Source organism: Electrophorus electricus, chromosome 4 (genome assembly GCF_013358815.1).
Source record: "Electrophorus electricus isolate fEleEle1 chromosome 4, fEleEle1.pri, whole genome shotgun sequence".
NCBI classification, from domain to species: Eukaryota; Metazoa; Chordata; class Actinopteri; order Gymnotiformes; family Gymnotidae; genus Electrophorus; species Electrophorus electricus.
Genome location: NC_049538.1, coordinates 19,945,013 through 19,957,282, shown reverse-complemented (window position 1 = coordinate 19,957,282; position 12,270 = coordinate 19,945,013). Strand labels below are relative to the sequence as shown.

The window sequence follows — 12,270 nt, the reverse complement described above, 5'->3', positions numbered from 1 at the left end:
GGTTTTGTGTCTAATTTGTTCATTCGTGGACATCGTTCCTGTCGGCTCAGACTGTGTGGGTGCCTTTCAAATTTGCTTTGGCTTAAACTGAGTGGGAGAACGAGTTTTCATTAATTTCTCTGGGCTTTTCTCCTCAGTTCTGTCTCTCACTGTGGTTATGCAAGTAACACGATTATATTTCTTGAGGTCTTTATTTACACTTTTCATTTTTACTATTAACAGAACTAATAATGCCCAGCATTTTTTATTATTCTATTTACTGAATATAAAACCCATTTCATGTTTGTTAGTATAATTAATTATAAACATCCAAAGAACACTTACAAAAAAATGTGTGTCATTCATGTGGCACTGCAAGTTGACCTTGGATACGGCTGACAAATTCCCTCAGCAAATTAATCATTGACAAACATCCAACTGTTTGACCACAGTTAGAGACTGATGAAAGGTACTTTGGAGGGTGGCTCCATAACCAAATTTTAACCAAATGTTGCGTTTAGTTTGTATAATCTTTCATAGATTTGTGAAATGAAAACTAAAAACCACAAACCTGTATAAATATTAGCTGACAGAGCTGTAGAACTGCTCTGTACTATATGCACATGAAGTATGTTCCAGAAGGTGAAAGATACATACAGACTTCACAGACAGTGATACAGGGCTCCTTGGCATACAGCTCTCTGTGTCTTATAGCCTTTCTCACATTAGGCCCTTTATGACCCCACCTGTTATTAGGTCACTATGTCAGGCAGGAGATAGTTTAACCATGTATGTTTCGGTAAAAAATGGTTGTTTTACAAATTGATCTAAAATGACAATCACTGTCAAAACTGAAACAACCTAGATTTAAATATTGTTAACATTTTGGGACCCTCTAAATATCTATAGGGTTTAAAAATCATCATGTGTGAAAATATATTTTATATACTGATCTTTAGGCTTTAACAAAAAAAAAACTAGTGTTGGATTATGGAAATAACTTCAAATAAAAATCATGTAGACCATTTCATTACACATTTTTAAGCATAAGAAACAAGTGATATGAGTGTGGAAAGTATATAAAGCATCCTTTGAGGCCTGTGTAAAGTTTACCAATGAATTTATGCCAGTGTGCAAAAAATGTTCTTTAATCTGCAGTGCCTACAAACCTATAGATATGTTATGTTATCTAAAGAGTTCAGAAGTGAAAAAGAACAACTTCCACTTGAAGACTGCCTTCTGAAAAAGCTAACTTACTTCAGTAAACCCAAAGTATTATACATCTGAGTATTATCTTAACCAGAGATGATCAACATCTCCTTTTAGAACTATGATCTAGAAATGTCTACCAAAAGCAATACTTGATTGTTATTCTTTATCATTATATCTCTCTTCAGTTAATTTAAATTACTTAAAAACTCAACACCTGTAACTTAACTCTGATCAAAGGCTAGTTTAACCTGAGATTGATGGCACTGAATTATTTCCCCAGTATGTTGTTATCTCTGCATCATAGATAAGTGAAGATTAACAAATTGACAGCAAAAATGGGCACTGACACATTTCTAATTCTGTCATTGTCCTCTGTTCTCCAGGCACGAAAAGATGGCTGGGGCAGAGTTGTCACTCCACACCATGCCCCCCGTAGCCGCACACAACCCCAACGTCCTCTGCGTGGGAGCAATTGTGTTTGCCTACTTTAGCATGTTTGCAGTGCAGCAGCGTCCTCTCCGTTCCTTCGCATTCGACATCATCCAGGAGGATGCTGAGATCACTGCCCCCCGAGCCAAGTTCAGCCCGTTTGACCACGCGCACAACCCTGGCAAAGCCCAATTGCCTGCACACCACTGCTGCGGCCTTGCTGTTGAAGAGGTCATCGCACACTGTTCCCCACTCACCTCGCACAAAGATTTCCACTCGTCCACGGTCTGGCCAGTTAATGGTGCTAACCAGCCTCACCTGCCCTTGCCGTAACCTCCTCTGACCTGCCTTGCCCTGGCGGTTCCTAATTTTTCTTCCCTTGCCCCTCTTATGAGGCTTGTTTGATGGCTGGTCAGACTTGCTCTTAGTGCCCTCCTGAGACTTCTCCTGAGGTTTAAGGAAGGTGAAGTTAGGTTGTGGTGTCTTTAGTGTGGGCTTAAAGGATGGAGACCAATATATTGGCATGGGAGTGGTCACAGAGGTGGTCCAATACTTCTTGGTATTGCTGCCAATGTGGGACCCTTGAGTGGATAAGCGTGATGCGTTTGGAGGTGCCCTGCGAGTTGTGGCTTGTGATACCAGGGGTCTGGCTGTGTGTGACCAAGCAGGAGCCTGGCCTGATCTCCCCACCAAAGTGGCAATATTTTCTGGCCTCACTGTAGTTACCTGGTCCAGAAAGGGATGCATGGTGACAGCTGGCATTTTCTGTGTTCTAAGAACATTAGGGTTTGTTGTTGCTGGCCTGAAGGTTGGCTTTGGAATTGGAATGTGGAAGTTTGGAGTGGGTGCTCTGGGCCTATGAGTCGGTGCAAGTGATTTTGACATTTGTGCAGGAATCCCTGGAGTTGCAGTGGGAGGTTTTTTTGTGGTTCTTGTCATGGTCCGAGATACGGTTAAACTGGCTTTAGGAGTTGCTTTGGTCTTAGGGGGAGCAGTTGTTTTAGGTTTTTTATTGATCACAAAATCTGTAAAAGGGAGGAAAGCAGATGAACTCCAGAGCATCCTCTATATTGTTAATTAAAGAAAAAAAGAGAGAAGCAGTGACATCAAGTTGCCTGTATGTAAAAGAAAATAGTTTGTGCTTGTCTCTTACCCTCCTTAGGGTGGAACTGGATCAGTTTGCCCTTTATATGAACTGGAGTGGGTTTAATGGTGCACTTGCCTGGAGGTGCCCTCCTAAAGGGTGTGAGATGAAAGCATCTAAGTCGGCTTACAAAATACACTTGTGGTTGCATCTCTGTAATGAAAAGAGGCTGAGAGCACCAAGGCACCACAGGGATGATCAGAGAAGATCAAATGGCTTGCTAATTAAAACTACTTCCACCCTCCTGGCTTTGGTGGAGCAGTAAGTGTCTGAAGTGAAGCACTAAGTGTTTGATGTAGTAAGTGTTTGAAATGCAAGTGCATGCTGCTGAGATACAGTTCACTGTTCTAAAGTTCATAGTGTTCTCTAAATGTGGATACCTGGATGGATCCACTATCTTATACACCAATCCTGCTCTGGCAGTTGCACTCGCCACTCCTGTTGCTAGAAAGTAGAGCTCACCTAAACAAAAGGGAAATAAATTAGGACAGAAAAGATGAAAAACTAAAGACAGGAAGTCAAACAGGAAAGAAACAAATGAGCCCGCCTCTTATTGTTTACAGGATCAAAAGTGTTCTCTCGCCACCCTGTCTTTCAGTTTATGACATTAAGCACAAGGGGATGTAACAACCAGTTAAGTGTCATGGCAACTTGATGCACATACCTGAAGCATAGTGGTATTTCTTTAAATCAACTCATCAGGAAAACAGCAGTATATACTTACATTTTTCATGACATTTTAAAAATAGTTTTAAAATAGACTCGAACTCACACTGACCAGTACAGATACAATGGAAATAACTATGTATGGTGAAATCTTCAGGATTTTCTCCAGTGGAAGTGGGAATGAGTCCCCCTCCCCATTGTGAAACTCATGTGTAACATTTCCACAAGGCAGTTCAGGGCAGCTCTTGTCAAATTCACAATAAAAGTCAGAGCAAGAGCATAATAAAGAGCTATGACAATAACTCCCTAAAGGTAAATTGCTGTAATAATGCTGCATCATTCAAGATGATATGAACCAAAGGTCATTAACTAACCTACGTGAGACAGAGAAGGTATAGAGAGACCTATTTTTCACCTTAAAAAGAAAAGTATAGTAGTAATTCAGTTGACGTGAGAATCCAGATCCTCTTAGCTCTTGTAATTATATAAGATGAGAAAACCCAGCTCTTGTTGGTTCCTATACACACTCAAACCTAGTGCTCAAGGTTACCTGCCTCATCTTCAGCAAAGGATATGATATACTTGTAGTAGCTGTTGATCAGTTTGGGAAAGCGACATGTCTTGTCTGTGCCCATACATAGCTCTGTGTAGTCCCATTTTCCAGTGCCTGGGTTCTCTTTTAGAGACATGAGCCGTCTAGGGTTATGAGGTCAGACAAAAGTTTTGATGTCAGTGCTTAAACATAAACATGATTAAACTGGTTCATAGTGATATTAAAATTATTTAGTATTGTTTGGAGAAGTGAATGTTTAAAATTTAGAAGCTTTTAGGGACCTTATACATGCTGTTAGATTTATTCTGCAGATAATGAAATGTAGTCATTTGTCAATTTGTTTATGAAGAAAATAGAAAACAAAAATAATAGCCACGGTACCCGCTCATAAAATCTCCAAAGATGTAGAGACCATTAAGATTTGGCATCTGACAGCCCCTGTAGATGTAGCCACCAGTTACTGATTTTCCCAGTTTATGTGGGTAAGCAAATATAGGGAGGATATCATCTGGAAAAATGGAGCAAAGAAATTATTTTCAAAATAATTTCTGAGCCACATAGAACCACACAAAATATAATTAAGGCAAATATGAAAATACATGCTTACCAAGGGAAGAGTTAAGACACAGTTTTTTGTCATAGCAGGAGAACCCCTCTTTTGCCCTCCATCCATAGTTGCCACCTTTTTCAATGAGATCCACTTCTTCAAATTTGTTCTGTCCAACATCTCCACAGAACATGCGGCCACGCCCCTTTCCTGTGATTTGGTCTCCTCTGTCAATGGAGCATCTCCACATGTTTCTCACTCCATAGGCATAGATCTCTGGTTTTGCATGTTTCTCTCTGATGAAAGGATTATCTGATGGGATACTGTAGGGGGCGCCATCATCATTGTTGTCTACATCAATTCGCAGAACCTTGCCTAGTAGAGTGGACCTGTAAAATATGCACAAGCTATACAACTCATCTTTGTTCCAGATGAAACTTTATACAACACTGAAAGGTTTTTCTCCCCCCTCTCCTTCTCTCTTGCTCACTCTCTCTTTCACACATATGCTTCCTTACATCAAACAGTGCCTGTCAGTATTAAATATGGCATGCATATGCACTCTCTCTCTCAAGATCTCCTTTAAACTCATATCTTGTGGCAGTTAGTAGCAACTACTACACTTATTGTAGTACTTATTCCTAATGATCTACTAATACAATTTCCTTTATATTCAACACCACACACCATAACAAACCTTAGAGGCAGAGTCTCTAAGACCCTGTAGCTATAATTTGCCAAAGGAAGACATTGTGACTTCAGTGCCTTGAAGTTCTCACTGTGCGCCACAATGAGACATTTAACATGTAGTCTCCATATTACAGCTTTGGATTTGATCCACTGTACTGGTTATTGACTTCTCAATCTTGGCACCGAGGTTCTAAAGCCATAGTCTACGCTGTATGGGTATGGAGGGGCTGTTACTAAAGGAAAACTATGGGCCATATTGTTGTTTCAGAGTGGTGCTATGCCACTGCAGACTCACTGGGTACTGCTAGGTTTGCCCCTGTCAGTACTGGAACAAAATGTGCTACAGCCAAGTCTAATATTTTGAGCCTGTGGGTAAATGTTTGCCAAACACCATGGAAGCTGAGGTAACATATAGCATTTTTCCCCTTCCAAAATCAAGGTCCGATTGACTTGCGCAGAGTATTTAGAGATGTTCTGATTGCATTTAAAATCGGTGAAGCTGCTTCGCACCTCAGCTTAACACATTAACTGAGATTATCATTATGTAGCAGCATCATTTTCTAAAACAATAAACAATGTGCTCTCTGCTTTATGGCAGCTGTTCACAGCTAATTTGTCTAATGAGTAATACAGATCTGTGTTAGATAACTGTGTGTGTGTGTGTGTGTGTGTGTGTGTGTGTGTGTGTGTGTGTGTGTGTGTGTGCTTAAGTACTTGTTTTGGGAATTTCCAAACTGGCCAAAGGGGTCTCCCGCTCTGCCTCCATCTCCTATGAAGATGTAAAGGTAGCCATCCAAACCAAACAGCAGCTGCCCTCCATTGTGGTTTGCTGCAGGTTCCACAACTTCCAAAAGAGTCCTGTCATCCAAAACAATCACCGAATTGCTGAACATCTCAGTGTACGACTATTCAGTGTAGATGCAGTTTGCTCCTAATTGGAATCATATCCCTGACAAATAGTATGGTGTCAGCAATGTTGCTGGGTAAAATATTGTATCATTAGTCACAAATCTGAATCTGACATTAATCTGCATGCATGCATGATAGATGCATTTATCTTGGTGCTTATTTTCACTACCAATCAAAAGTTTGAATACATCTCATTGCATTTTGTTTTTCATCACATTTTGTTCTAAAGACTTACATTTGATAAACTGTTGAATCTTATGGAATATGTGATTTTTTTCCAAAACAAAAATGTTACTATAAACATTTTTTCCCCAACCCCTCGCAAACAAATAGCTTTTGTTCTGTACTTCAGTCCCTTGGCTAACAAGTGTTCAACATATCTGGGAACAACTTCCAAAATTTGGAATACTGTGTGTCCAGACATTTGACTGTTAAGGCATGTGTCAAAATATGTGGCCACTGGAAACATTGTGAGCTGCACAGGACACTAGGGTCCCGTCTCATCACCTCTCAGACGAGTGATCCAGCATGTTCACATCCGTGTTGGACAGAGTGAACTCGCTGATCCGTATCCTCTCCTGCTTGTTCACAGACACTGAGTAGTAGACATATGCCTTTTTGACCACACTGAACCTGGGGTGAAAGGCGATACAGAGGAAGCCCCTCTCGTCTCCGGCCCAGGGCGACGTCAGCACGGCTTTGGTGAGATTCAGGAAGGGCCTGTCGAGCCTCGAGCCATCCGGCAGGTATGTCCACACGTAGCCCAGCTGTTCTGCTATGAAAAAGCGGTGCGTGCCGTCGTCGGCATGTACCATCGCCACCGGGTTGCGCAATCCGTTAGCCACTTCCTGCAGGCAAAGCTGAAGGCAGCCATTGGGCTCAGCCTTGACACTACCCAGGTTGGCATTCAGCTCGTCACTGGTGAGGACGTTCGGGTAGCAGTACTCTGGGTCCTTCAGCTCCAAGTAGTCGCAGAACTTTTTGCGGTCCTCCTCGATCGTGGCAGTGATGTTGTTGTTGGTCAGCAGGCTGAGAGTGTACCGGCACTGTAGCCAGAAATCAGTGCAGTAGCCACGGCACAGGCCTGGGAGGTCACGCATAGGGGTGTTTGCGTCCTCGGCATCATACAAATGCGCTGCATAAGGAGAACATTCCTATAGAACAGAAAAAAAAAACACAGTACTAGATGCTAATGGATATAATCAATATTAAAAGCAGCTTGAACGCAGGATCTATTTTGTCCTACCTTACTCACATACCTGGCCTCAGAGACTCAGCTGGTAAAAATACTTTATGAAATACATTTTCACCTCACAATGAAAAAAGTAGTGTTTAAGGTTTTATAAAGGTTGTGCTTTTGATATACTGGAAACTTTCCTACTTGCCTCATATCCCATATTTTATTCCCTCTCAATTTTTTCTCCCTCTCCCGTCTTCTTCCTAAAAGGCTTCAGTAAACGTGCTGTTCTGCACGTTCTCTTTTAAGTCAAGTTCCCAGCATTCAGTTCTGCTGATGGATACTTGTGCTATAAATATGTACAATCATACAGCAACTTATAGGCAAGTTGGCTGGCCCAGGCACTTATTACCTCTCATCCACAACTCTACATGCATCAGAGGGCTGTCCTTTACAACACCACATGCCTACAGCCCAAATGACTGCAATAACTTCAAACAAATAAAACAAATGAAGGCACTTTGGATTTGCTGTTACACAAAATTAGCAGTATTTCACAAAGTTGAATATATACGGACATAGCAGAATAGAGTTATTTGTTCTATTTTTGTTTGATTCTAATTCAAGCTAAGCATAAGCTTATCAAGAGGGTTATTTAAGGTGAAAGTAATGTTTTGTGCTTGTTAAAAGCAATGGAATTATAGAGTAACTTGGCTTTGGTATGCTTTAGTTAAAATCTTAAACAGCAGCCTGGTGTTAAAGTACACTGAAATAACAACTGTAATTCGCTTAACTGCAATAAACAGAAAAGAAGACTTAAAAGAAGGTGAAACGGGATCATTGTCCATTCCAACCAACATGCAAACCTCCACTTTTAAATTTGCCTCTGCTGTTTGGATGAGTAAACGTTTCATACTCTTGATGCCACATCTCTGTCTTTTCCTCTCCTCCTCTGTAGTCTCTGCCTGGCTTTGTGTCTCTTTGACCTTTCTGACCCCCGTATGGTTCCCCATCTACATATGATCCCCTCTCTCTTTGTGTTTGCCATTCCTAGGCAGTCTATAATTAGGAAACCAGCTCCGGATGTGATTGAGAGGTCCAATCTGTCACTTGGCTTTTGCTCAAATTGGAAACAGATGGTATCGAACTCTAAATTCTCTCCCACCAAGTTTGGTGCATTCCGCTGGGGTGCTTTAAACATCAGCCTCCCCATGTCACTGTGGGCTGACAGTGTTAATCATTCTGCCATGCTGACACGTGTAAAGCTGCATCAAAATATTAGCCTATGGGCATTAGACAAAAGAGGCACAGAGAGACATGGTTTGATGTTTTACACTTTATAGTCCGGCAAAATGCTATCATATTATTACACTCATAACTCCACAAGAAGGCATGTTAAATATAAACAAAACAATAGAGATATTTAACAATGATAACTGAATACATGTTTTCAGAACCTTTCATTAGGTAATCAGTTATGGTTAAGATAAGATAGGAAGTGATGATGAGGGTTTTTTTGTTGTTGTTCACTTGTTTGCTTGCTCAATTGCTTGTTATATTTCAAAATTAGCCTACAAGAAACTGCTTTGAAATTAAGGGAACATATAGCAAATTTAATATGTTGTAAAATCCTCAGTCATTTGCTAATTCCTTGGCTGAACTCACCTCCCCAGCCTGCTTCTCTCTCTCTCTTTCTCTCTCTCCATCCATAATCTCCATCCATAAAGTCCTTTGCCTCTGTCCCATCACTGCTCTTTCACCATCTCCATTGTCAATTTCTTAATACAACTAATTATTATATTCTTTTCTCCTCAGACTCTCCCTTTGGGAATATAAGAGATCCTGTGCCCTGGTCAGAGAGGAAACGGATGTTTTGCTTCTCCCTATGCCTCTGCTGTCACTGAAGCAGTTCCCTGAGCTCGTGGAGACATCCCGACAAAGGCCATCACTAAGCAAAGCTTTATCTTCAAATGCTCGAGTGAATCAGGCCTTTACTGTGTCACCTACACAATGTATGGCATTTCAGTGAATTTAAGTGAAATGGCATCATTTAAGTGGATTTGAAATCAAATGGATTTGAAATGACTGCAAATCTGATTTTCTTTTTCTCTGAAAGGAAATGATCACTGAAATGACTCTTGTGATCCTGCACAACTGGGGTCAAAGAAGTCTAACACCAGCAGACATGAAACATCTATGACTGAATTTAAAAAGAGCTTGCAATACTATAATGATATAGCAATATATCATTATGATATATTAGTGTTTCATTATAGTGTCACTTCTGTGCTATACTATTTACTCCCTTTGCCAACACAAAATGATTGCTGTAGAAACACTATCATGAGATTATAAGGGCAATGAAAAGAAATACTAGCAGCTATCCCATATCACAACTCTACTATGTATGCCTTCCTATTTAGTGTCTTTGTGTCTGAGGATTTTCTAATTTTCTAAAGTTACATCTCCTGGGACATTCTCTTCAGTTTTACACATGGCAGATTTTTGCTTTTGAGGAATAAGCCATAGGACTTGGTGTAAGACTCTTTCAGAGCCTGGCGGGATGAGTCATGTGCTGCTGTTTGGCACAGGCATGGGCGGCCCGGCTCCGAGCCTTACCTGGCACAGAACGCTGCGGATGTACTTCCCACACGCCATGAACCCGGACGAATCAAAATAGCCCATAATCTCATAGAATTGGCGGGAAATCTGGGTGTCTCTTTCCTGATCGCAGCAGCCAAACTTGGCATACTCCTTGCAGAAGGCTAGAGGTTCCTGAGGCTGGAAAGGCGGCTTGTAGTCGAGGCACTGTGGGTGGCCATGAGAATGCTGAAGCTGCATCATCAACAGCAGCAGCAGGCAGTGTGAGCACAGAGACCAGGCCCTCCAGATCCGCACTGTACTTATCACGGTGAAGAGAATGTGAGCAGGCGTCCCTGCCGGCCAAGGCCATCCCACGACATGTGTAAGGGGTGTCTTCAGGGCATGCATGCTCTGCCCTAGCCGCTTGGTCTGCAGGTGAGCTTGGATGGCGGTCAGCGTTTGCGGGTGTCGTACATGTGCTCCAATGTGGAGAAAGCAGACAGAATGAAGCTGGACAAGACCTTCTCATTCAACAGTCTGAGCAGCAGCCACACGTATACACACACACACACACACACACACTTACACAAACACACGTCACTTTGCCCTCCTCCTTGCTGCCTGTGTCTCCTCCTCTCTCCTCTTCTTGCACGCAACCTTTTCCCTGTCAGAGACATTCCTTCTTTCTGCGGCTGGCCTCTGTCACACACTTGCAGCCACCCTCCCCCATCGGCTGGACCTCTCTGTGCTCTCTTCCTCCTCACTTTCCTGCTTTCCCAGTCTCTCATTCATTCTCTGCCTCTTTCTCTCTAACTCTCGTTTATGCTCTTCATGCTGTTGACTTCTTCTTGACCAAACAAACAACACTGTGACCTATGCTTCTTCCCATAAATAATCATCAGTTTCAGTGTCAGCAAGTACATTTTTTAAAACCATGACAGTTACTAAACATTATGTTTTCTGAAATACTTCTCTGAACTCAACTTGTGGCTTTAATTTATATGCTGTGGTTTGAATTCAGCCACGTTTTGCTGGGGTGGATTGTACCACCACACTCAGAGGAGAACCATCTGCATCTCATTTCTGGGCTCATATGTATTAACACTTTCACTGCATGCTTATTCTTACACTCAGCCAATTCATTGTTTAGTGATGGAGTAAAGATTTAAGGGGGCACTATACCAGTCACTTTAAATAGAGCTAGCTAGGAAACCTAGAATTTGCTTTATGATATGTCATACAGGCAGCATCCTTAGATCAAGCTCTAAGACATAGAGACCACTACAGTAACTTGTGGCTAATGTCTGCAGTTTTTGTTGAGTAACTGAATACACATAAAACCCATCATTTATCTGAAATGTGGTGGTTTATGACAGAGGTTAGCAAAACACTGGTGAACACTAAATTTTAATGGATCTAGCAATAACCAGCTTTGTGTTCCATTAACAATATACTTACATTCAGAAATTTGTTTGCAATGTGCAAATTAATCTCAACCGAAATGGAGTTGGTAGATTCAAATCAAACTGCCAAAGAAAACAATTTCAGGCCCAACAAACATATTTTTTCTAAACTTGTACATATAATTTTTCATATTGTACATGTGGGTTAAATGTGCTTGAGCCACTCTGCACTTCTCATCGTAGCAGTGGTATTATAATCTGAGGCACAGCAAGAGAGCTTGAGAGACTCTTCTAGATACTTTCTAAGGAAGAACGCAGTGACTCACTGCTACACCATGTGGAGAACTTCTGGGAAAACTTTGAGTAATTTAATGAGTGCATTATAGGAGCCCATTTTTTTAAAAGTACTTCACACAGAGAGATAAAAATGCTGTTGGGCATATTGACAGAGTCTCAAAGGAACAGTTCTAATAGGAGGATCATTGGTGACAAGAGTTCAGTCATCTTAACTGCTTGCCTTACTCTTTTTTCATGTGCTGCCAGGGGCCTCAGTGAGAACACCAATTCTAAAAGCTTTTTGTAGCCACTGTCAAGTTTTGGGTTGTTTTTTTTTGGGGGGGGGGGGGGGGGGGGGTTGCATTTTTTATTTGGTCATTGTGTAGCAACATGGATTATCATAAATTTCGTATACAAAATGGTATGAACACTGTGTTAAAGAAAGCTTCAGGGATTAAATCAACCTCAGGAAAGACTGCCATGTCTTCTAGATGATTCAGAAGAAAGGTACGAGTTTAGCCCTGCTCTTATCACTCAGACTGGCAGGGATGGCTAAAGTTTAGAGACTGGCCATATATGTTAAACAAGAAGTAAAACTGCATCTGTTTGAGTCTATGGTTTGGATTATGGTCATGAATATGACTCGTGTATGAATAATCAAACTACAGCTGCTGATGAGATGTCAGCCATAAATGTAGCCTT

The 12,270-nt window shown here is 41.4% G+C and overlaps 1 protein-coding gene across 1 annotated transcript; it reads right to left on the bottom strand.

Annotated features, from left to right (window-relative positions):
• Positions 1-1,544: 1,544 nt before the first annotated feature.
• Positions 1,545-10,297, bottom strand: si:ch211-136a13.1 (HHIP-like protein 1). The gene is made up of 9 exons (XM_027029308.2): positions 9,926-10,297; positions 6,637-7,283; positions 5,935-6,078; positions 4,591-4,919; positions 4,365-4,491; positions 3,981-4,126; positions 3,145-3,226; positions 2,774-2,856; positions 1,545-2,645 (listed from the first exon to the last, which is right to left on the bottom strand). Exons 1-9 carry the CDS (start codon positions 10,295-10,297, stop codon positions 1,603-1,605), a joined length of 2,973 nt encoding a protein of 990 aa, XP_026885109.2. The 3' UTR covers positions 1,545-1,602.
• Between the last annotated feature and the right edge of the window lie 1,973 nt (positions 10,298-12,270).